Source organism: Mastigoproctus giganteus, chromosome 13 (genome assembly GCF_048544385.1).
Source record: "Mastigoproctus giganteus isolate SK-2022 chromosome 13, ASM4854438v1, whole genome shotgun sequence".
Lineage (NCBI taxonomy): Eukaryota > Metazoa > Arthropoda > Arachnida > Uropygi > Thelyphonidae > Mastigoproctus > Mastigoproctus giganteus.
The window spans coordinates 69,607,618-69,633,178 of NC_143587.1; the positions used below are offsets into that span (position 1 = coordinate 69,607,618).

At 37.9% G+C, this 25,561-nt stretch overlaps 1 protein-coding gene across 1 annotated transcript in view; it reads left to right on the forward strand.

The window, feature by feature from the left end:
• The window catches only part of LOC150076146 (calmegin-like), a 308,067-nt gene that overhangs the window by 218,823 nt on the left and 63,683 nt on the right, over nt 1-25,561 (forward strand). Inside the window, exon 17 of the mRNA XM_090387267.1 lies at nt 3,409-3,549. Coding sequence (XP_090243393.1) covers nt 3,409-3,549 — 141 coding nt within the window. The remainder of the gene's footprint in view (nt 1-3,408; nt 3,550-25,561) is intronic.

The following is a 25,561-nucleotide window of genomic DNA, read 5'->3' on the forward strand; positions in this document are numbered from 1 at the left end:
TCGTGACTATTAATCTGATGGCCCTGGGCTGTTGAGTTTTCGTATCTTTGGTTGATTTTGGCCCTCTTCCTAGTAAACTAAAATGGGTTTTACTTTAAAATCCCCCGCAGCGTTACCACTCAACAATAAAGTCAACCGATTCTTCACCACTTTGAAGCCTGGCATGTTTTTTTTTCTTCTTTCGATATGAAACTTCTTTTAGGCATTCTTTTCCAAAAAAAAGTCCTGTTTTATTATGTTAAAAACTTGAAGTATAACACCTCTTCAATAATTTTAAGTTCTTTTTTGAAAGTTTCGGCTCCTTCTTGATCTGCATTTACGGCTTCTTCCTGAATTTTAAATCTATTGAACCAGCCCTTACTAGCTTTAAATGGGTCCACATTTTTTTTTTTTTTTTTTTTTTTAGGTGTGCTTTTGTCAGATCATTATATAGGCCAGTCACTTTTTATTTAATAATATTTAACTTAACGGAATTGTGTGTTGGATATTATCTTCAATAAAATTATTTAAGTCTCCATTTCAGTTATAATAGCCAGGCTAGCCATAACCAATTTAATTGCTTACAGTGGAACAGCTGTCTTTCCCGTTGCTAAAATTAATTAATTTTTTTATCAGTGTTCTTACAGTTGAATCTGCCAGTCCTAAATGATTGTACACATCCACTTGTCATTGAACAGAATTGATTCGCTTCAAAATGTATAATTTAATTTTCAAATTCAGTCTTTTTCTTACCTTAGTAGGCTTCGTACCGCATCCAGACGTTGTTGCCTTTTAATTATTATCCGCCATTATCTTCGAAAATGTAACTGCATTGCATTAATTATTATACATGTTTGAGTAAACTGTCCGTTACCTAACACTGTACTAGACGTTGGATAAATGCATATAACACAAATATTACAAACAATATACTTGATAATTTTTTGAAACGTTGATCTTGGAACTACATAAGCCACCGTACTGCAATTAAATTAGCGTAGAAGAGAATTTCACTGAGCATGGGAAAATTTCGCAAGTCAGCGTAGGAAACTTTTTAATGCTGTTTTGCTATTCATTTTCAAGCTATGGAATACATCAGATGAAATGTTTTCATAAACATGCCAAAAATTTAATCTGTACACTGGTAAAAGAGCATTATAGTGAGTTGTGACAGCGTTAGAGTGAGATATGGGTTATAATATAAGAACAGCGTTATAGCAAATCAGCATAGAGTGAACTGCTGTAATTACATTCTGCCGGTGTTTCTTGATTCCAGGCTTCTTGTTTTCATATTTTTACCAGCATATCTGCATGTAGGAGTAAATGTCACATAGAGAAATTAGGCAGCAGGCTGCCTAATTTCTCTGTGACATTTAATGGAATGCAGACTGCTTTTACCTTCTCTGTTTACTTTTGCTCACATTTTTCCAATTAAATTTGTGTAGCTTATTACAGTATTAAATACAGTATGAAAATATAGAGAATGAAATTTTATTTATTCACAAAACTATTTTTATTTCCCTCTTTTTCTGCTTAAACTGTATTTACTTTAGAAATAAATTTAGTATTTGTGACTTTCTTCTCCATTATGTACTCAGTACACGAATAAGCTCATCTTATGTTTGGCACTGAACAGGCTCTATTATGAATTTAAAATCATAGTGCTCAGTGAGAAGTCTGTTGAACTTAGAATACTCTGTGATTTGTATGTTGAATGCATAATGAAAAAGCAAGCTGTTGAAAAAATTTTTGAAAGTATTAACTTAAACATAGTATTAGTAGAACCTGTTTGCCATCCAGCAGTACTTCTCAGAGAAAAACTTCATACTGCCGAGGAAAGGTTGTGTGGGGGGGGGGATCCAAATACTGGATACTCTATCTGTATTACATCTAACTACTACCTCAGCTTTAAAGTGAAGAGAATTACAGAGCAAATAATTACAACAAATGAGATGGGTGGTGTTTGAGGCAATTAATAATTGAGATTCTGTCAATAAGCGGGACTTAGCACATTGTAAATAGGAAGAAATGTCATTGAGTTTAGAACTAGGACCTTTTATTTGTGAAATGAATTGCCTAGTTCTTGGGAGTCTTAGATTTTACAGACAACTTTGTTCCATTCATTGACTATTCATGCCCCATTGATGCAGATGTTAAAGTTGATGAGGGAAGGTGTAGGTGATGAGGTAAGCCTTGATGTACCATACACAGAGCTCGATGAAAAACTCAAAATGCCATTGGCATTTGGCAAAAATGTGTGGGGCGGGGGAGATACTATTCTTGACCTCATATTTACTAAGTATTCTAATGATATTGAGAATTTTTGTATAAAGAACCCAATTTGTCAAAGATAAAGGGAGGGATTTTTAATTTTTTTTTTTTTTTTGAAAATAGTAATAGTAATTGAAATAGTTAATTTCCTTTATCTTCCCTATCTCTTCCTTTATTTCTTCCATCTTCTTTTATCCCTTCTATATTGTTTTTGATGTTAATCTGGTAAAATCTTTTTCCTTATTTTTCTTTGACACTCAAGATTTTCAGGAAAGTTGACAAATGGCAATGTAAGAAGTGAATTTTTAAGCTTCTATTGCATCCTAACTTTTGATTGAAGTGTAATATGCAGTAGAGCATCCTAAATGCCTCTATCACATCCTATAAGTATGAATACACACAGAATCCTGAAACTGGTGATGTTTCAGGATTCTTGCCAAATCCTATCTTCATACCATTAAGGGGTTGTAACCAATTGGAGTGGAAATTACCTGATTTTAGAGCCATTTTCTTCCAGTTTGACAGAAGATAAACTGGTTATTTTTCTCAAGCAATCTTCGGCAGCAGTTGACTAATTCGACTGTAGTGAGAAGAAAGCCCAGAAATGTCTCTGTCCTCCCCAGTCCAGATTGATTTCAATCTTGTAATTTCAATCCTGCATCAAAAGGCTTGTCAGAAAAGCCAGAAGCAAAAGTGTTAAAGTAAATAGGAGAATCAGTTTTAATGTAAGTATAAACTGAAATGCACCAATTTACAAATTTGTGTATTGGTCGTTGTAGTAACAGTGCACACTTTTACTGCTAAACGTGCAATAAACTATTTGGTAAGTGTTTTTTTTTTTACATTAATTAGTCAGCATTTTTTCAACAATCATTTTGAAATTAAGCATTAGTTTAATTTGGAACATTTAAGTTCTTCAGGAAGCTCACATTTGACCTTTTATCAGAGTATACTGCAAATGAAAATTTTTCAGTTTCTTCCCTGTTAGATGTATTGGTAATTATTGATTACAGTCTGTCATTCCATTAATAAATTGACTTTTAAGAAGCATAAGTTATTAAAATTTCCTGTTCTAGAATCCTTATATTTAACTTAACCTTGTGCCTTATTGCTAAATATTTATAGATATTTATGGAATTGTCTACTTGTTTATTTTAGGCTGCAGTAGGATTTGAATTATGGTCTATGGTTGATGGTATTTTGTTTGATAATATCATTATAACTGATGACATGTATGTTGCTGATGAGTGGGCATCTGCTACATGGGCTTTAAAGAAAGAGCTGGCTGACAAAGAAACGGTAAGTTTTTAATTTTTAAGTAATTTATAATGATTTAGCAGTTTGCTAAGAAGAGAAGCAAACTTTTAATATCACTGCATGATGAAATTATTAGGGAATTGGAAAATTTCGTTTGTTGTGTCTTGTAAATATGCTTTTCAATGTTTCATATAATTTTGATGGAGGAAAAACATTTTAGAGGAGAATGTAGAATGAGCTTTTCACACATTTAGGGAAATCATTTATGAATTGTTTGAATAAATATCTTTGCCAATGCATCCTAAGTGTTTGTGAAATTATAGATAGTATGTTTAAATGAATGGAAATAGTAGTGTAAATAATATAGTTCTTTTATAGTTTGGTGCAAACTGTAGTTTATTAGTACTTACAACTGTTAAATCCTGATAGTTAGTGTTAAGTTACGATAATGAGTAGAGGTTTCTAATTTAGCAACTGTCATAATCTGCAATAGAAGTCGGAAAAAAAAAGCCATCAGAGAACTGATGTTTGGCAAGGCCTGGAATTGATGAAATCCCAGCAGATTTGGTTAAAACTACAGGTGTGAAGGGCGTTGTGTTTTTTCATAAAATGATTGTAAAAATTTGGGAAACGGGACAGTGGTCTTCAGATTGGAATAAATCAATTTTTATTCCCTTACCAAAAAAGATCTAAAAATTTGCTCAAATTACAGGACTATTAGCCCAATTTCTCATGCTAGCAAGATTCTTCTTAAAATCCTATTAAACAGAATTTCAAGAAAACTAATTTCTTGTTTTCAAAAAGGGCAGAGAAACCAGAGATCAGATCTTAAGTCTTTTATTGATTATTGAAAAATGCAAAGAATTCAATGTTCCAGTCGTTTTGTGTTTTATTGATTATTCAAACGCATCGATTGTGTTCAGTATGAGAAATTATGGGTAATGTTGACTACTAATATGGATTCCCAATCCACATAATTGAGCCGATTAAGCTACTATACCAGGAACAGGATGGAACTGTAAGAACCAACATGGGGAAACACCGACTTTTTCAAAATTGGTAATGGTGTCAGGCAGGGCTGCATTTTGTCACTTCATCTTTTTAATCTTTATGCTGAAGATATGTGTGAAGGTTTGGAAGATTTAGACACTGGCATCAAAATTGGAGGACTAAAGAGAAACAACCTTTCTTTATGCAGATGATACTTTGCTAATTTGCAGTTCCAAGGATCATTTTAAAGACCCTCTGAAGAGAGTATGTGAAGCAAGTAAGAAAAAAGAACTTTCCGAATGCGAGTAAGACTAAAATTATTGGTGATAATCTCAATTCCAGTAAAGTGAACATTAATGGGAAAGATATCAAAGAAGTTGATGAATTTGATTACTTAGGGTCAAGAATAAATAAAAATGGTGACCGCTCAAATGATGTAAAGAGACAACGGGCAATTGCTAAAATATTGGTCACTGATTTGATGAAATTATGGAGATCAAGCTCTGCCCCTAAAGAAACTGAGAATCATTGATTCGTTAAGTTTTCCAGTTGCTACTTATGGATGTGAAGGACGGAATCTGAAAACAGGAAAAAATTGAAGCATTTTAAATGTGGCGTTAGAGGAGAATACTGCGTATTTTTTACTTTGATTGAAGGAAAAATGAGTGGGTATTGAATAAAATTGGCAGGCCTAAAATTCTTCTTCATAGCATCAACAGAAGAAAACCCAAATTATTTGGACACATAAGGAGGGAAAACTTTCTGTTGAAGGATATAATGGAAGGAAAAATCAAGGAAGGGGAAGACCTGCAGCTAGGCAGAAGGATGGGATTAGTGAACTTCTGAGCATGACAGTTTGCGATGCCGCTCTTAGTGCACAAGATCGATGCAGTTGGAGGAATTTGTTGGTGGCCACAACAGCTCCTCAGGGAATTAAGTGACTGGATGAAGAATAATCTAAAATAGTTTAGTTGTTCAAAATTAATATTTTAATTTTATTTTGTACTATAGAATATTTTAGAGTTATGAAGTAATTTTTTTAAATAGTAATATTTACAACTAAGATGTAAATTTTTGAAAATTTGATTTTGGTAATTTTTTTTTTTTTGTTTTTTGATCTCATGATGTTTTTATAATGTAACCAAGAATTGTTAACAGGAGAGATTGCTTCTACAGGGATGGGATACACTTAAATAGAAAGGGTGCAAGAATATTTGCTGATGCTATAGAGGCAATGTTAGGTGGGTCAGAAAACTGCTAGCTTGGGGGGATTCACAGACTAATAGATTAACATTAGCTGCAGGCAGAGGTGGAAGTGATTCTTGCACTGCTTCTGTTGGAATGAACAGCAGCCTGGAAAGAAAGTTGCTGGGGATTTCAGGAACTCCTGGGAGTATGAAACAAATAAATACATGGGCTGTGTTAAAGTAACTAAGAGTAAGAACAGGTGCATATACGCCAATGCTAGGAGTTTAGTTAATAAATTTGATGAATTTGAAGTGCTGGTCAAGACATCAAAGGCGGTTATTGATGTGATATCAGAGACATGATGTCACACAGATATAAGGAATGCAGAATTGGAGTTTGGGGAGTATAATGTGCACAGACAAGATAGGTTGGGAGGAAGGGTTATGCTGGTAGTTAAGAAACACATAAAATCTAAGTAAGTGAATCCACATAGATGGACAGTGCAATGTTGAATCAGTTTGGTGTGACATAAAACTGGAAACACTGGGAAAGCAAAAATGAGGGTAGGAGTTTGTTATACTCCTAATCACTCTTGAGTACAATGAACAATTATACAGAGAAATAGTTGGCCAGTAAATCAGTGTCTTATAATGGGGGATTTTAACTTCCCAGATATTGAATAGAACTTGTGGGTTAGTCACTCGAACACCAGCAAGGCTTTTGTGGAGTTATTGGATGATTGTTTTTTACAGCAGCATGTTAGAGAGGCAACAAGAGGGAGTAACACTCTTCATCTGATTATCAGCAGTGATTATTCATGCATTAAGGATTTACAGATAAAGGAACCACTAGGTGGCAGTGATCACAGTGTACTGATGTGGGATTTACTTAAAGATATAACTGCCATCAGGGGTAAAGGGAAGGGTTTTTGCTTTGATAAAGGTGACTACAGTTGTCTGAGATTTTTTAAATTCTATACAGTGGGACCAACTGATGATGTTACCAACAGCAAATTCTAAATGGGAAGCATTCAAGAAAGTACTCTTGGAAGCTACTAGGTTTGTTGTCCCAACTAAGAAATACTGTTCTAAGTTCAGGCCAGGCGCCTCCGTAGCCAGGTGGGAAGGAGCAGCAGTGCATAGCACGCGCTTTTGATTAGACTGGGGTTCGAGCCCGTCACCACCAAATATGGAGGATGCGGAAAGGTCAGGGAATTACCACCGCCTATCCCGGAGCAATATGGCCTTAGTTGCAAATGCTCCTAAAAACCAAATAACAAAGAAACAAACAAGTTCAGGCCCAAATGGATGTCAGATGAACTGAGGCTCATGGCAGAGAAGAAGAATGCATGGAATTCGTATAAATTATCACACGACACAGAAGCCTTATGGTATATATAAGCTAGTCTGTAATAAAGTCACAAATGAGGTTAGGCCACCGAAGGCAGAGTATGAGAAATCTTTGGTAAAGGATGAAAAGAAAAACAGCAGAGTCTTCTTTACTTATATAAACTCTAAAAGGAAGGGGATTATTCAGATGGTCCACTTGATATCAATGGTTTGGCTGTGAATCAGATTGGTCCACTTGATATCAGTGGTTTGACTGTAGATGATCATTCTCAGATAGCTGCTAAACTAAATGAGTATTTTGCATCTACATTCACACGAGGATTTATTAAAACAGGAGAATGCCAGATGTTTATAGAACTCTAATAGGGAGTTAAATGATTTTGTAATAACTGAGAGCAAAGTGGAGGAGTAATTGTTGAAGTTAAACATAAAGGCACCTGGAGTGGATGGGATCTATCCAGTTATATTAAAGAGGCAGCAAAGGAAGTAAGCAAACCCTTAGCCATAATTATGAGAGCATCCTTGGACTCAGAGGAAGTTTCCATGGACTGGAGATGTGCAAATGTATCTCCAGTTCATAAAGGGGGATCAAAGGGTGGCATGAGTAATTACAGACCTGTTAGCTTGACTTCTGTTCCAGGTTAAAGAAGCATTGCGGCATCATCTAAACAAGACTGCAGTAATATCAGATGGGCTTGTTAAAGAAAGTCTCTTGTCTGACCAGTTTGATTGGATACTATGATGTGATCACAAAGGAACTGGATGCAAAAGATAATTTTGATACATATGCTTGGATTTCAGGAAAACTTTTGATACTGTTGGACATGAAGACTACTCTACAAATTGGAGAAGTATGGCATTAAGGGCAAATTGCTACAAAGTATGACAGGAATGGTAAAGTGGGTAGATGGTAGAGCAGGCTGAATGCTGATAGGATTCTTCCTCTTGTTCAGATTACAAACCTGAGGGGGCATAAACTGAAATTGAGGAAAGACAGTTGTCGAATAGATGTGCGGAAAGTTGCCTTTATCCCGCGGGTGGTTGATTGCTGAATTTGAAGGTATGGCCTTCACAAACTCCTATCAAAGGTTTAATCATGTGATTGTTATTTTTATTTGTTACTTACTATAACTAAACAGATACATTCCACAAAATTATGAGGTATAGCTAGAAAGTTCCAGGAATGACTTTTCATAATTGAGTTAAAATTAAACTTATCCAGTTACTTGCTTACATTCCATGGGTAGCTCTAATGAAGCTGTTCTGTGTTGCCACAGTTGGAAATATTTTTAGAACTTATTTTCTGATATTGATTTCAGTACCCTCAATGTGCCATTTTCCTCTCGTACAAAAATGTCCCTTTTAGCAAAGTTTTGATAATTGGGTATAGAAATAAGTCAGATGGAGTCAAATTCAAAAAGAAGATTCCATCTGAAGAATATGATTCTCCATCAAAAATTGCATCACAATAGTGCAGTGGACTGAAACATTGAACATCCTTTCTGTTGATTCACTTTGGCTTCAGCTGACTTCTTTCTATTCTAAGGTATCAAAACTTTGCTGAAAGGGATGCATTTTGATCCTTTTGGAGAAGGTCTGGTGGGACTAAATGAAAATTATAAAAAAAATTGTTGTCAATAGTGAGCTAGTGTTAGAGAATGTCCATATGCTTCAGATAAATGGATTTTAAAAAAGATGCTGCTTTTAAGGTAGTGAAGGTTACTTTCTGTTAGTACTAACTAATAATGAAAAAAACTGTTTACTTTAAGTAAGCCTAAAGATGTAGTAATTCAAAAGAGAAACCTAAAATTAGATTAAGGTATTAATAAATAAACAATTCATTCATATGATCTAGTTAAAGTAATTTATTTAAAGAAATGAAATGCAGTGAGCAAAACATTATAAAATTGTCTAGTAACCAAAAGGTGAATATGTAAAATGTATTTATCTTTAAAGATACTTTATGTGTATTGAACAGATCTGATGTTAGGCCTAAATAAAATAATGGTCAGAAACTTCAGATATAAATCAAATAGGTCACATGATGTGTGACATGCTGGACAACTATGTAAAGCCATTTGTCCTGACTAGTGCCCAAATCACCAGCAGTGGGGAATGGATAGTAATTTGGATTTCCAGAGAAATATGATTGTTGGAGTGTGCATTTAGCAAGGGCTACAGCAGAGAGAATGGTTGTACCTATTGAGTGTTCAAAGAAAGGCATCATGCAAGTTTTTAATGACTGAAAAAATACCCAGAAAACTTCTGTGAAATGCAATTTTGACTAAATATATAAGGGTGATGGAGCAATGTTCTTTTTGGCTGGAACACTAACTGTTGGAACATTTAATGCAGAGCCATAAGGCATCAGGGCCCCCCCCATGTGAAGAATTCTACAAAGAATGAACTGTAATCCTACAAAGGTGTTGGAATATTTAATGCAGAGACATGAGGCTTCAGGTCCCCCCCCCCCCCCCGCTATATGAAGAATTCTACAAAGAATGAACTGTAACCCTAGTATTCTTATAAAGAATGCATTCTAGGAGTAGGAGATCTTCATGGAAGCTACTGTCTTGAATGTCATCTGGAAAATATAGTTTGTCAGGAATGCAAAGGAGTGGTGGAAGAGTACTGGAGAGGTGCACATATGAAGGAAAGAACCATCCTGTTGTGTACCAACAGTACAGGATGCTGGAAGAGGAAGTGTGATGGTGTGGGGCATGTTTGTGGCATATCCTTGTTCCACCGATCACACTGGAGGACACCATGTACTAGAGTATATATCAGAACACACATGTGGATGGGAGTACAGGAATACTTTAAAGATGGTAGTGAACAAACATACAAAATTTAGGAAAGAGTGGTTTAAGCAACATGAAGACTTTAAATTTTTGCCCTGGTAAGTTCACTAGATCTCAATCCCATTGGGCAACAATGGGATGAACTGAAAAGGCATATTTTATCAGCATAGTCCTCTCTCCATATCATTCCAGAAATCGAGGACAGTTTTTTTATGTGAATTGTCCAATATTCCTTTTGTCACTTTTCAATATCTAGTTGACTCCATTCCACTTGTCAGAGCAGCGATTCATGCCAGTGATGATCCAGGGATTTCAAAGCCCTGCATTATAGTTAAATCATGGTACGAGTTTGTTTATATTTAATAATATCTTCATTTACAGCTAAATACTTTTCAGCTTTTGAAACCAGCTTATAACTGTAGTTTAATTGAAATTACCGAAATAAAATAGTGTCAAATGGAATTTTTAGATGCTTATTCCATTAGTAAAGACAATTTATGATAGAATAGGTCTTGCTTATTTGCATTATGAAATGCATGCAACTTTCTTAGTTATTAACTTGCAGGTAAGCAAATCTAATGTTAGGTTTTAAAAATCTAGTGTCAGTTGATTAAGGTAATGTTGATTAAGGTTCCTTTGTGGCCACATTGTATAGATCCAATCAAATTGGTCAAGCAAGATTTCTCCTTAAACTCATGCTGTGTCTGAACTATAGCTGCAGTCTTGTCTAGATAATCTTGTATTGCTTCTTTAAACAGTAACACCATTACTTTCCCTGGAACATAAGTTAAATTAACAGGTCTGTAATTACTCTTGTCATCCTTTTATCCCCCTTTGTAAATTGAGGATACATTTGCACTCCTGAAGTCCATAGGGATCTGCTCTGAATCTAAGGATACTCTCAATTTATGGCTAAGGGTTTACTTGCTTCCTCTGCTGCCTCCCTTAAGATAACTGGATAGATCCCATTCAACCCAGGTGCCTTTCATATGTTTAATTTCAACAGTTATTCCTCCACTTTCCTCTCAGTATTTTTGTAAAGTCATTTAGCTCCCTATTAGAGTTGGAAAAACTTCTGGCATCCTCTTCTCTACAGAATTCCTCATGTGTGAATGTAGATGCAACATACTCATTCAGTTTGTCAGCTACCTGAGCAGGATCATCAGCAGTCGAAACATCGATTTAAAGTTCAATCTCGTTCCATCCCCTTCCTTCTAGAGTTTATGTAAGTAGAGAAGTCTTTTCTGTCTTTCTTTGCATCCTTTGCCAAAGTTTTCATTTATATATAAAAAAAAAAAAAAAAAACCCTAAACACGAGAGGTATTAGAACCTATAGTATTTAGTATCATGCTTTGGTTGAAGGTTGAAAAGATGTAAGAAGATATTTGTTGACATTAGACTTGAACTTCTGTTGACTGTAATTTTCAGGAAATATGTATGAAGGAAGGTTGTTCCAGAAAATGGCAGTTGAATGAATAAACGAGGAAAGTGAAAAGTTTGTTCTGTGAGTTTGAAGTTGGACTGTAAATGGATGTTGGCTGGTGGCGGCACATGTTCGGATTGTTTTGAAAGAGAGGGCGGGAATTATAGAAGCGGATTCAGAAGGACGGTGTCCAAGGAAGTATCTGTAGAAAAGGCATGCAGCAGAAACAGTACATCTATGAGACAGCGAGTGGAGAGACACTGTTAGAGATGAGTCATTAATAAACCTAACTGCCCTCTTCTGAATGAAATCTAGAAGCCTCAGAGAGGTTTTGGGGGCACCACCCCAGATGTGGGAACAATATTCCACGGTAGGGCACATTTGCTATTTGTACAGAGTGAACAGCTGTTTGGAAGAAAAGTAACGCCAAGAGCAAAAGAGAAAAACCAAGTTTTTTAGCTGTAGAGGAAGCAATATTTGTAATGTGCTTGTGCCAAGAGAGATTAGAAGTCAGGGTAATCTCCAAAAGAGATTTCTTGCTAGAAATCGGAGTGTCACCAAAGATAGGCATAGGAGTGAGCAGAAGGAACCTTTTTTTGCGAGATATAAGACAGGACTGAGTTTTAGAAGGATTGAAATCAACTAAGTTGTGTTTGCCCCACTGGAGAATTACCTGGAGATCGGCATTTAAGGAATTGGTAGCAGATATTCGAAGTTGAAGCTGATTGAGCGGGGCAAGGTTTCTCAAACTGGAAAGTGGAATGCAATGTGCTATCATCAGCAAAACTATGGATAGGATTTCTGATCACTGGAAGAAGGTCATTAATATACAAGAGGAAAACAGTGGGGGAAAGAACTGAAACTTTGGGGACACCAGCATTAGTGAAGAAGTTAGAAGACAGAGAACCATCTACCATCACCGAGCGATCAGAGAGAAAACTGGAAAACCAATTCCAAAAAACAGTTGGCAAATCATAAGATGAAAGCTTGTTTAGAAGACCTTTATACCAAACACAATTGAAAGACTTTCAGATGTCAAGAGCAACTGCTTGTTTCACTGAACTTTTCCATTGAATTTGTCCATAGATGGGTAACATAAGCTAGAATATCACCAGTGGATCGACACTGACGGAATCCATCGATCATTGATCAGACGGAAGGTTTCTAGGTAGTTTAAGAGTTGGTGGTTAATTGATTTCTCCATTACTTTAGAAAGAGTAGAAGTAATTGCAATGGTATGATAATTGGATGGGATTGATTTGTCACCCTTTTTAGGAACTGGCTGGATATGAGCAAATTTCCAAACAGAAGGATAAGCACCTTTGGAATAAGAAAGCGAAAAAAGGCGGCAAAGAACAGGAGTAAGTTCAGAAGCACAGGTTTTGAGAACAAGTGGAGAAATGTCATCAGGACCTGGAGCTTTCTTAGCATTGAATGGAGTGTGTTGGGAATGGTGGGAGATGTTTTACGAAGATCATTGGCCCGAGTGCCAAGTGATAGTTCCCAAGTGATCTTTCTAGTGTGAATTTCTAGCATTTTCCTTAGGGCGAGTACTAGTGCTTTCATAACCCTTCAACGCTAGCAACATTACTGCTTCCCTCGCTGAGCAACGTAACTGCTTCAACGTTAGCAACGTTACTGCTAACCCTGCTTGCATCGTACTGCTCTCTTCTTGTGCTGATCGCTTGGTCACTGGTTGGCACTGCTCCTGCCTCCACGTGGCGGGGCTGGTAATCTGGGAGAAGGAATTCCCTCTTCCACAGTTAAAAGGAGCAATGATGGATTGCAACGAATATCCATCTCTGGAACCCACAGGCGGCAAAGTTTTTAACTCTGTCTCAGAACATGAATTGAATTGTCCGAAGAGACTTCGGATGGAAAAACAGATTTCAGATATGCCGACATTTCTTATAATGCACTCATTGTCCACACACCCTGTTGTCAAGCAATCGCCTTTTCTGATACAGAAATGTTTAGAATCGGTTGTTGGATCCCCTAAAATGGTGAAGCGGCTCCAATCTGGAGACCTTTTTAATCGAAACTTCAAAAACACCTCATTCAGAAAAATTGTTAAATTTAACAACGTTCAACAATATTCAAGTGTCAGTTATGCCTCATAACACCCTGAACATCTCTAAAGGCGTTATCAGTGAATGGGACTTACTGTCTCTGAAGAAATAGTACAAGAGCTTAGCGAACAAAAGGTGACACATGCTTGGAGAATAATGACCAAAAAAGATGGCAACTTACTACCAACTAGGTCCATTAGTTTGACGTTCAGCACTCAGAATCTTCCATTTTCTGTCAAAGCAGGTTACTTAAACTGCAAGATTCGACCTTACATCCCGAATCCCATTCGCTGCTTTAAGTACCAGAAGTACGGCCATGCACAGACTGCATGCCGAGGCAATGCTGTGTGTCCTATTTGTGGCTCCAAGGAGCATTCCCAAGGAGAGTGTACAGCTTCCTCTCCTATTGCCCAAACTGTAAAGGAAGCCATCCTACATTTTCTAAAGCATGCGACCTCTGGAAAACAGGAAAAAAAATCCAGAAATATAAAGTGGAGCATAAAGTCACATATCCTGAAGCAAGAAAGCAAGTGCTGTTAACCATGCCTAGCAGATCATACGTATCCGTAACCAGAAGTAGCCACTCAGTTGCAACACAAACAGATGTCTCCATAGAACCAAGCAGTTCTTTTTCCACCTGGGCCAAAACTGTGCTAACATCCAAAAAGACACTTACAGTCGATGAGACTAGCAATACGCCAATTAGTATCCCAACTGATGCCATCTCAACATTACCCGAAACAGCAAAATCAGCAAATGATGAAGGCCAGGAAAAAAGTGAAACAATGCAATAGTAAAATGGAAATTGATATTAAACCAGAGGATGAAGAATCAGTTTTAGAATTATATGCTAATGATACCATAGAAACAGGATGCCCAACCTTTTCAAGGAATGAAAAATCAAAACAAAGCAGACTAAAGCCTTCTCAGAAAAAACAGTCAGATCAATCTTCCTCAATCAAACCCAAACAATGAATAAATTCATACAATGGAACTGTAGAGGATTACACAGTAATTTTGATGACCTGAGTGATTTTTTTCAAACAAATGCAGTAGGTGTATGCTTACAGGAAACATTTCTATCACCAAAAGTCTCTCTCTCTGATTCAAAAATTACACCATGCTTGGACGAGACTGAGATTCTGATGGTCCTGCTCGTGGTGGGGTCGCTGTTCTTGTAAAATCTACTATACCGTCAAGACATCTCCAGCTACAAACCTCCTTAGAAGTTGTAGCAGTTCGGATGGCAATGGGAATATCATTAACGCTTGCATTCATTTATATCTCACCCAATTATCCTTGCTCCCAGACTGAACTTGACAATCTAATCGGATAACTGCCGTCTCCTGTCTGTTTATTCGGTGATTTCAACGGCCACCATCCATTGTGGGGATCTTCCACCATGGATAGGAGAGGCCAATTAATTGAAATATTCCCGGATAACCATAACCTGACTCTGCTGAATTCTGGCTCTCCAACTCATACAACTACCTACAGGTACTACCTCAGCCATAGACTTATCCATCTGTTTAGCATCTCTTTTTGCAAGCATGGAATGGTTAGTGCTGAATGATCCATTCCACAGTGACCATTTTCCTATTATCAGGTCATGTCATGTCCTAAAGGCCGTACTTCTTGGAATTTTTATAAAGTAGACTGGGTAAACTATTCAACTTGTGTCCTACTCGACACACAATATGTTCAACAACAACATATTGATGACGTAACTGACCACATTACCAGCCAAATCTTATCTGCAGCAGAAATTTCCATCCCAAAATCAGACCAATGCAAGCGTGTACACAAATACCAGTGGTGGAATGTTGGATTGCTCTAAAGCGAAAGTAGAAAAAAACCGTGCTTGGAACCAGTTCCGCAAATGTCCGACTACTGCCAATCTAATTTTATACAAAAAACTCGGAGCAAAAGCAAGGCAAATTAGGAAGAAAGCAAAACGTGACTCCTGGATCAACTTTGCATCAACTATTAACAAAAATACTGACACTCAAATTATGTGGAAAAAAATACAAGCTCTCAATGGAAAATTTCCTCAGCAGCAATCTCTGATAATACAATGCAGAGGAGGCAATCAATCAATTCAGTAGAAGAGGACCTATCCTCTTCTACTGATGTTGCAAATGCTTTAGCAGAATCTTTCTATAACATTTCCGCCTCCTCTTCTTATATCACCTCCTTTCAATGCATGAAAACTGTTGAGGAACGTCATAAATTTAATTTTTCAACTAGACTCTCACTTCCATATAACCAACCTTTTTTCTATAGCTGAACTCAAAGAATTCTTGAGCAAGTCTCCAAATAGTGCAGCAGGACCAGACTGCGTTCACTACAGTATGCTGAAGCATCTGTGTGAAGCCGATTTCTACATACTCTTACTCTTTTATAACCAGATCTTCTCAGAAAATACATATCCTATCTCATAGCATCATTTCTATATTTGTGCTATTCTAAAACCAGGTAAAGATCTTTCCATAGTTGAGAATTACAGACCAATATCGTTGATAAGCTGTTTGGACAAAATCTTTGAAAGGATAGTGCATAAGAGGCTCATCTGGGTTCTAGACTCCCAAAACGTTCTTTCCGATCACCAATATGGCTTCCGTAAAAACAGATCTACCCTAGATTTACTTTTCAAAATTGAATCTAACATACTGTAGTGAACGCAGTCTGGTCCTTCCACAATGGCTACCTTCCACAATTCATCCAGAACTTTTTAAGGTTATGCACCTTTCAAGTCCGATATCAAAATGTGCTATCAGCAACTCACATTCAAGAAGAGGGTGTTCCACAGGGTTCCATACTGAGTGCTACCCTATTTGTGATTCGGGTCAACAACATTTTGGAAGAACTTCCAAAAACAATCCAAATATACATGTATGCAGATGACCTCACCATATCCTGCTAGTCACAAAGTATAAATACTGTTTAAAGACAGTTACAAATTGCTCTTGCCAGAATAGAATCATGAACCTTACATAATGGATACCGCCTACCTGAGTAGAAATCCACCACTACTCATTTTTGCAAATTATGCTCACTACATCTCGATCCTGAGCTAAAGATCAATAACATTTCAAGTTTTTGGCCTTGTACTGGATAAGAAACTGAACTTCCAAGCACATGTGGCTTATCTTAGAACTATCTGTTTGAAAAAGTTGAATATTCTCCGGTGTGTGTCATCTATGTCATGGGGTGCTGATCGACATACCCTGATCCATCTTTATCATGCTCTCATCAGATCCCGCTTAGACTATGGCTCTCCAGTGTATGACTCTGCGAGAAGAACTACTTTAGAATGATTGAATATGATCCAGCACAGTGCACTGAGAGTTTCTCTAGGGGCTTTCAGAACCTCCCCAGTTCAGAGCCTTTATATCGAAGCTTGTGAATCACCTTTACATTTGCGGAGGAAAACATTACTTTTGATGTATGCCGCAAAAATTTGCACTCTTCCCACCCACCCTAGTTGGAAATGTCTGTATAATACCGAATAGGAGTCTTTTTACAACAGTAAGCCAAATGAAAACCGACCTGCTGCACTTAGACTTAAAGAACTCACTCAAGCATGGAATATAGACATCAGCAATATATTTCAGGACATGACACCTCCTGATCCGCCTTGGACAAATATTTCTGTTAATTACGACGACTATTTTCATCAGTGGGGTAAGAACACCTTTTCTCCCTCCAATATTGCACAATTACATGAAATGTACTCTTCTAACTCAGAGGCCTGTAAAATCTATACAGATGGATCAAAACTGAGACCCAAATAGGTGCTGCAGCAATCTTCCTTTCATTCACCATTTCTGTTTCATTACCAACAGAATGCAGTATCTTTACTGCTGAGCTTTATGCTATTAATTTAGCTCTTGATCGGATAACTGAATTTTTAATTATGACTACTTTAACATGCACTGACTCACTCATTGCTATCACTGCCGTAATAAGTGGTAACAACTCCTCTCATCCTGTAATAAAACAGATTCATTCTGTTACTTGCCTGTAAGGAAATGAACCAAATTGTGACATTCTGCTGGATCCCAGGACATTCTGAAATAGCCGGCAATGAAAGAGCAGATCATGCAGCCAAACAACCAGAAACCACTATTTCGCAGACTTCAAGTTCCATATACAGATTACAAACACATTATCCGTAAAGCACATAAAGCATGTTATAATAGCTGGTCATTAATCTGGAAAAGTTATCCAGGAAACAAACTCTACCAAATAAAACCGGAACCAAAGCTGTGGCTCTCCAGCTTCCGAAAAAACGGGCCAGATGAAATAATTTTAGGAAGGCTAAGGATTGGGCATACTCACCTCACTCACCTGTATCTATTAACTAATGACAGCACTCCCCAGTGTACATCATGTCAAGTACAACTGACCATTCGCTATTTGTTAGTGGACTGTCCCCACTTTCAAAATATCCGCTTAAACACCTTTAAATCAATCGCTAATACACAATCATCAGTAAATTTATTGCAGGTTCTGGGAGATGATTCTAGTGAAAAAGAACTATTTACTTTCCTAAATCGTATAGGAATATATCATAAAATATAATTATTACAATAAAGTTAATATTTCATATTCACCATTAGAAAGACACAATGGCCCTAGCAGCCTATGTGTTGTTTGTTTGTTATTTGGTTTTTAGGAGCATTAGCAACTAAGGCCATATTGCTCTGGGAAATGTGGTGGTCATTCCCTGACCTTTCCGCATCCTCCGTATTTGGTGGTGACAGGCTCGAACCCCGGTCTAGGCGCCTCCGTAGCCAGGTAGGAAGGAGCAGCAGTGCGTAGCACACGCTTCTTGATTAGACCGGGGTTCGAGCCCATCACCACCAAATACGGAGGATGCGGTGAGGTCAGGGAATGACCACAGCATATCCCGGAGCAATATGGCCTTAGTTGCTAATGCTCCAAAAACCAAACCAACCAACCAACCCCGGTCTAATCAAGAAGCGTGTGCTATGCACTGCTGCTCCTTCCCACCTGGCTACGGAGGCGCCCTATGTGTCGTTAAACACAACAACAACAACCAAGATCATTAATACACGAGTTGGAAGAACAATGGGATGCTAGCAGTTCAAGATTTATCCTTGGCTGAAGTGACAATAGAACCATCTGGTTTTGATAGAGGGTGATGCAGAGATGGGCAAAAGTTTCAGCCAATAAATTTGGCAAGAGACCAGAATGCTTGGCTCCCATTAGGGCAAGAAGCAAGTGTTCTACTCTTAGCCTCTTCAAAATCTAGTTTGGAATGATTAATAACTGCTTTACAATTGTTGCGAGCTTTGGTGTAGGCAGAAAATGAAACTGAAGAATTGGAAACAAAACAATTACAATATGCAACATTCTTCTCATGAACAGCCTTAGCACATTTATTGGAAAACCAAGGTTTAGATAAAGGACGAGATTTTAAAGTGGAGTGTGGAATAAAAGATTCCATTCCTGCAAGAATAATTTCATTGACACGATCTGAGCAAACATTGACATCAGAAGTTTTGAAACAGTAATCCGACCAATGAAAAGAAGAAAAGAAATCTCGCAGGTCATCCCATTTTGCATTCTTGTAATGCCAAACAACAAGAGATTGGGAATAGCCATGAGATAAAGGCTCCATTGGAGAAGAAGTTGTGATCTGAGGTTGGGAATAGTAATGAAATAAGAGCTCCATTGGAGAACAAATTGTTGTTGTTTTGGTTTTTAGGAGCATTAACAACTAAGCCATATTGCTCCTGGGATATGCGGTGGTCATTCCTTGACCTTTCCGCATCTTCCTGGTCTAATCAAGAAGCGTGTACTATGCACTGCTGCTCCTGCCCACCTAGCTACGAGAAGTAGTTGTGATCTGAGGTGCCTAAAGGAGCACTCACTTTGACTGTGTACAGTAAACCCCCGCTATTTGTGGGGTTTATGTTCCTGAGAAATGCCGCGAATACCGAAAATGCAAATACTGAGTTATGGCTCCCATAGTAATAAAGGGGTTCCGTTCCAAAGTATGAAACATATAAGAAAAACTAGTCTAAAATTTTGTCTATGTATGTATTTTATGTACCTTCATAATATGACTATGTACATAGACAGTACATAGTGAAATGCAAGCATAAGGCATCGAAATGAAAATAAGAAATAATTTAATATTAAATCTAATATTTATTAGAAATTTCAAATAAATCTTTCAATTCAGCACCTTTGCCATAGCTAAAAAACTTATCCCGCCAGTGCTATCTCCAGTTTTGCTAAAGTGTTGATTAAAGGTGTTTTGCCTTTTCACAAATGATGAGTGAACTTAACAGAATTTTATTTTGAGTTCGGTCTTCTATCCACAGATTTAAAGCCTTTTCCATTTTTTATAATTTAACACCACAAGTTACAGAGCAAATTTTTGAAGCAATTAGCACGTTTTCACAGACACTACGGCAGATTTTTTCCTTCCAATTTCTTGATTGATCGTACCATTGACTTATTGATTTTATAATGTTTTGCCACTGACGAGACACTTTCACCATTAGAAATTTTGTCTAATAACTGAAATTTACTCGCTAATGTCATCACCTTCTTTGATCTTTTCACAATTCCCTTGTTATTCGTAGCCATATTTTTGTGGGGATTAGAAAAGAATTTGTCACAATAAAGTTACTTTCTATCGTTAATACATTCGAAAAAGTCTGTTTACACTAACAAACTCAAAATGGTAGATTTTTCACTTTTGTAAGCATATCAATTTATAAATTTATTCAATTTATAAGCATATAAATTAAAAGCAAACGATGAAACCTTCCATGACAAGTGCATAGCACATACTGAACAAGGATTAGCGAGAAACATCCACGCTCGCAATTTTGTCACCCCTCCCCCCACCCACTGAGCGCCGTTTTGACCGGGAAAGATGATTTTAGCCACGTCCATGTTTTTTTATGGTGGAAAATGTTCATGGTGATTTAAAATTCGCATTTTTTTAAGTTTCATTTTATATTAAATCAGCGACCACGAATACAGATACCGCAGATAGCAGGGGTTTACTGTACTTAGAAGGGTTGTTTGTGAGAGAAAGATCAAGCGTGTTGGCTGTATGGTTAGGATTGTCCGGTATTCTTGTAGGTAAATGAACAATCTGTGCAATATCATTAGTAATTGCAAAAGCCTCAGCATCTCGACCAGCTGGGTCTGTGTGACTAGAAAACGGAAGCTAGGTGGAGTTGTGAACATTAAAATCACCAAGGAAAATTACCTCACTGTTAGGAAAGTTGGACTGGAGAAAGTCAAGTTGCAAAGAGAGGAAGTCAAAGAGCTCCAAGTGGTTAGTGGAGTTGGGAGAACAGTAGAGACAACAGATGAATTTGATAGAATGAGGTAGAGGGATTTTTAGCCAGAGAAGATCAAAAATCTCTCTTAATCTGCCTATGCCTGCTTAACCTCTTTTGTAACTGGATTACAGACAAAGTTTATATCTACCACAGGCTTCTTTGTCTCCTGATAGTGTATATGCGTCCCATGCATTTTTCTTCTATGCCATGAGTCTCCTTAGTTCATACTGACATCCATTTAGGCCTAAATCTTGAACAGTATTTCTTAACTGGTGTGAAAAGTCTAATAGCTTCCAAGACTACTTCCTTGAATGCGTCCCATTTAGAATTTGCTTATTTTGGTCATTAGATGGATTAGCAGTGGTAAACTTTTTTTTTTTTTTTTAAACTGACCAAAAATGCCACAGATATGCATAATCTCTTGAAAAGAGTTTTTGATGATGAATTCTTATTGTGTGCTTACGTTTTTTGAGTGTGGTATGGTGATTCTTGTGGAGAAAGGACGTGTTTGAAGGTAATCCCAAGTTGGACTCTCTTCCACTTCATGGTTGGATGAAAATATCAGCAGGGTCCTGGAATTCTTGTGGTGTGATTTGCTAGTAACATTTTGGATGCTAGTAGAAGAGCTGAACATAAGCAGGAACAGTTTTCACTGATTTGGGAGGTAAAAAATTTGTGCAAGGTCAGTTGTGCATAGCTTGACATCTGAACAAAAAAAATTTTGTTCTGATATCAAAAGATCAGCTATTTGTGCTGATCTTTTGCAAATGTTGCTTAATGCATATTTTATTAGTTCACTTTTTACTAGAGGTGAAAGTTACTTTTTCTGTTATGACCCTTCAACAGAGTGACAATGAAGAGTTGAGGGCTTCCCTATCATCTGCCTTGCAAAAGGTTGGTCTCAAAAGCCAAAGGTGAAACCCCTCATTATTATTATTTTTTGAAGCAATATGTATTGTGCATAAGCATTACGAAAATTTATTTTGTTTCTCAAAGCAAACTAAACATAATTACAATTAATAAGCTTTCGGCTGGGAGGCAGCCTTCTTCAGATTGAATACATGAATGGCAGTTGGAATAGAGATGTGCACTGCCAGGATGGTGCGTGAGGCGCGTGGTTAATTGTTTGTTGATGTTTGTGGCTGTGACATATGGTGGTGACGTGGCCAGCGTTTGTCTATGGATAGAATTACTGCCTCTGTGATGGGGTTAACTTGGCAACCACTGTTCCTGTTCAAAGAGGCATCCGAGCATTTTTATATTTAACGATTCCAACCAGGTGCGCTTTAGGTAATGGTGGGACCTATCCACAACCACGACATCGCGGTGTGGGTCGATGTCGTGGCGGGTTGTCCAGACATGCTCGGCGATGCTGAGTGTTCTACATCTGCCAAACGGATCGCCCTTTTATGTTCTGAGAGACGTTTCTCGAGTCGACGTCCAGTCTCTCCAAAGTAGCAGCTGGTGCAGTCACGGCAAGAGATGCAATAGACCAAACCGCTCTGTAGAAGAGTGGGGACAGGTGTTTTCACGTTGGAGATAAGAGAACGCAGTTTCTTGCCTGGGAGTTGGATGCATTTTATCCCATATGATTTTAGAATTCTACCGATCTGTTGTGACAGGTTGGGGTAGTATGGGATAAATGCCCTCGTGGATGACTCGTCACTGTTGGCGTTGCTGTTGGTCGTCACATTGATCGTGTGCCTGTAGATCACACCTGTCAAGGATGTCGATGGGATAGCCACACTTCATAAGGTCTACTTTGACTCTGGTGATCTCTTTGCATCTCACATCTGCGGAGCTGGAGTGTGTCCAGGCACGAGTTAGCAAGGTTCGGGCAGTGGAGAGGAGGTGGCCCCGCGTGTGTGCTATGTAGACGATGTGTTCGTTGTCATCCCTAGAGACTCAGGTCAACGACTCCTAACCCACCTCAACTCATTATCGCCCTTCATAAAGTTTACGATTGAGCTGGAGTCGAACAACTCTATACCATACCTAGATACACTTGTCCGGTGCGAAGACACATGCTTGAAGACGACAGTTTATCGCAAACCTATGTGTGCTGGCCAATTTACCAACTTCCGGTCAGCACACATGCAGGGCCACCTCCTCTCCACTGCCCGAACCTTGCTAACTCGCGCCTGGACACACTCCAGCTCCGCAGATGAGAGACACAAAGAGATCACCAGAGTCAAAGTAGACCTTACGAAGTGTGGCTATCCCATTGACGTCCTCGACAGGTGTGATCTACAGGCATGCGACAACGTGACGACCAACAGCAATGCCAACAGTGACGAGTCATCCACGAGGGCATTTATCCCATACTACCCCAACCTGTCACAACAGATCGGTAGAATTCTAAAATCATATGGGATAAAATGCATCCAACTCCCAGGCAAGAAACTGCTTTCTCTTATCTCCAACGTGAAAACACCTGTCCCCACTCTTCTACAGAGCGGTTTGGTCTATCGCATCCCTTGCCGTGACTGCACCAGCTGCTACTTTGGAGAGACTGGACGTCGACTCGAGAAACGTCTCTCAGAACATAAAAGGGCGATCCGTTTGGCAGATGTAGAACACTCAGCTATCGCCGAGCATGTCTGGACAACCCGCCACGACATCGACCCACACCGCGATGTCGTGGTTGTGGACAGGTACCACCATTACCTAAAGCGCACCTGGTTGGAATCGTTAAATATAAAATGCTTGGATGCCTCTTTGAACAGGAACAGTGGTTGCCAAGTTAACCCCATCACAGAGGCAGTAATTCTATCCATAGACAAATGCTGGCCACGTCACCACCATATGTCACAGCCACAAACATCAACAAACAATTAACCACGCACCATCCTGGCAGTGCACATCTCTATTCCAACTGCCATTTATGTATTCAATCTGAAGAAGGCTGCCTCCCAGCTGAAAGCTTATTAATTGTAATTATGTTTAGTTTGCTCTGAGAAACAAAATAAATTTTCGTAATGAATCCAGAGCACGTAGGCCTTTTTTACTATGTGCATAACCATGCTGCAAGTGTAACAGTTAATCAAGTTTTATTGTAAAATGTATTCTTAATTGCATATTCTCTTCACTGATATCCTAAAATGGAGGATCTGGAAATGGATATTTCTAGTATAATATGCATGCACACACATACGGTACTGTCTGTCTAGTAGTCTCATTCAGAAAACAAGGCACTGTTGTACCTTATCCACTGTAATTGCTAATTTGTCACCATCACGGTGAGGACTTTCTATACATTCAAGCAGCTGTGACAGATTATATGAATAATATTCCCAACCTGACTTTCCCAAGTTGTTTCAACAACTCCAGTGATGTTGGCAGTAGTGAAGAGGGAGACTACATTGAAGGAGCAAAGCCACAATTAGTTTTTAAGTCACCTTTAGGAATTTTTATAAGATCAACCCTAAAACTTTTTTGGGGAAGAAGTTATGCCTGAACTCTAAATAAAGGTATTTGTGCATTTCTGTGCATGAATATTCTGCTCTGACAGTGGGTTGTGGAATAGCACTTATAAGACCTTTGACATAGGATGGTGATTGGATGCTATGTCGCTGTCCTCTGTTTGTGCAGCCGAAACTCATCTGAACCTCTCAAAATTCAATGTGCTGGATGTTGCTCAAAGTTGGAAGACTGTGGATAATATTTCAATGGAAAAAAGGTCTGGACAATCTCTTGAACTCATAGAATGTGTTCATTAAACCGTAAAGAGGGTAGTTTGTTCTTTGTGTATGTTGTCTGCATAAAACATTATACAGTGGGTACAAGAGGCCATACTAACATTTGTTAGTACCAATGTTCTGTGACATCTTCATTGCTGATGCACTATGGCCATAGTTGCCGATGTGCCTAATAAGTCCCTAAACCAACAACAACAATCTTCATTGCTTTAGGTTTGTTGACAAGGCAGCTGTAGTAGACCCGGTATCTTGGCTACAATTGTTGAAACAGCATTTGGTGTTGATATTCTAGATGTTTGTGTACACTAGAATAGTAACAGTAGGTGCTGTGGAATAATGAATCTCACTGCACTGTTTCTTTCTAAAAGTTATCTGATGGAAGCATTTGGGTGTAGTGAATGTACATAGAGCTGTCAGAGTGTTTTGTCTCAACCATGAAGTTTGATCAAGATGGTTGCAGCTGTTTAAACTGGCTTGGATTTTGGCTATTAGTGATAGCACCTGAAACCATAAAGTCTGTAACCCACTTGGTCATTTTGGACAATTATGCATTATCTATGCTATGTAAATAGAGCCCTGTCTGTATTAGCATGTCAGTGGCACCATCTTATACTATAAGAGATGTAAAGAATTAGTTTATGGAAAGTTGGATGTTGGTGCAGGGGAAAAATACTATGCCTATACTCCTCAACCCCATTGAACAATGTGAAATGAATTGGAGAGCCATATTAGGCTGTAGCCAAAATGGCCACCTTTCAGATTGGCTTTGGCAACTTTTTTGCAAGAAAAATTAGCCAGATTTTTGCTAGCACTTATTGGAACTTATTAGAAAGTATGTCTAGGAGGGTTGAGCTGTCATACAGGTTAACGGTAGCCTTATTACACATTAGATTTTTGAATTAAAAGCCCCTTTTTGTAACTACCAATGTATTCAAATTGTTTGGTCATATAATGTATGAGAGTATTTACTGTATATATAAGTGTAGGTTATTTATCTTGACTAAATTTGCTTAATACTTAATATTTGCAAATTTAGCAAATTTTTGCTAAATTTGCAGAAGAACAAAATAGATTTAAGATAGCCATTTCAAAGAAAAACATGGATGTTACAAAATGGAAGCATTGGGCCATTGTTGAACTTTTGACAAAAGAAGGGAATGAGCCAAAAGTTATTCATACAGCATTCTAGTTTAAATGTAGTA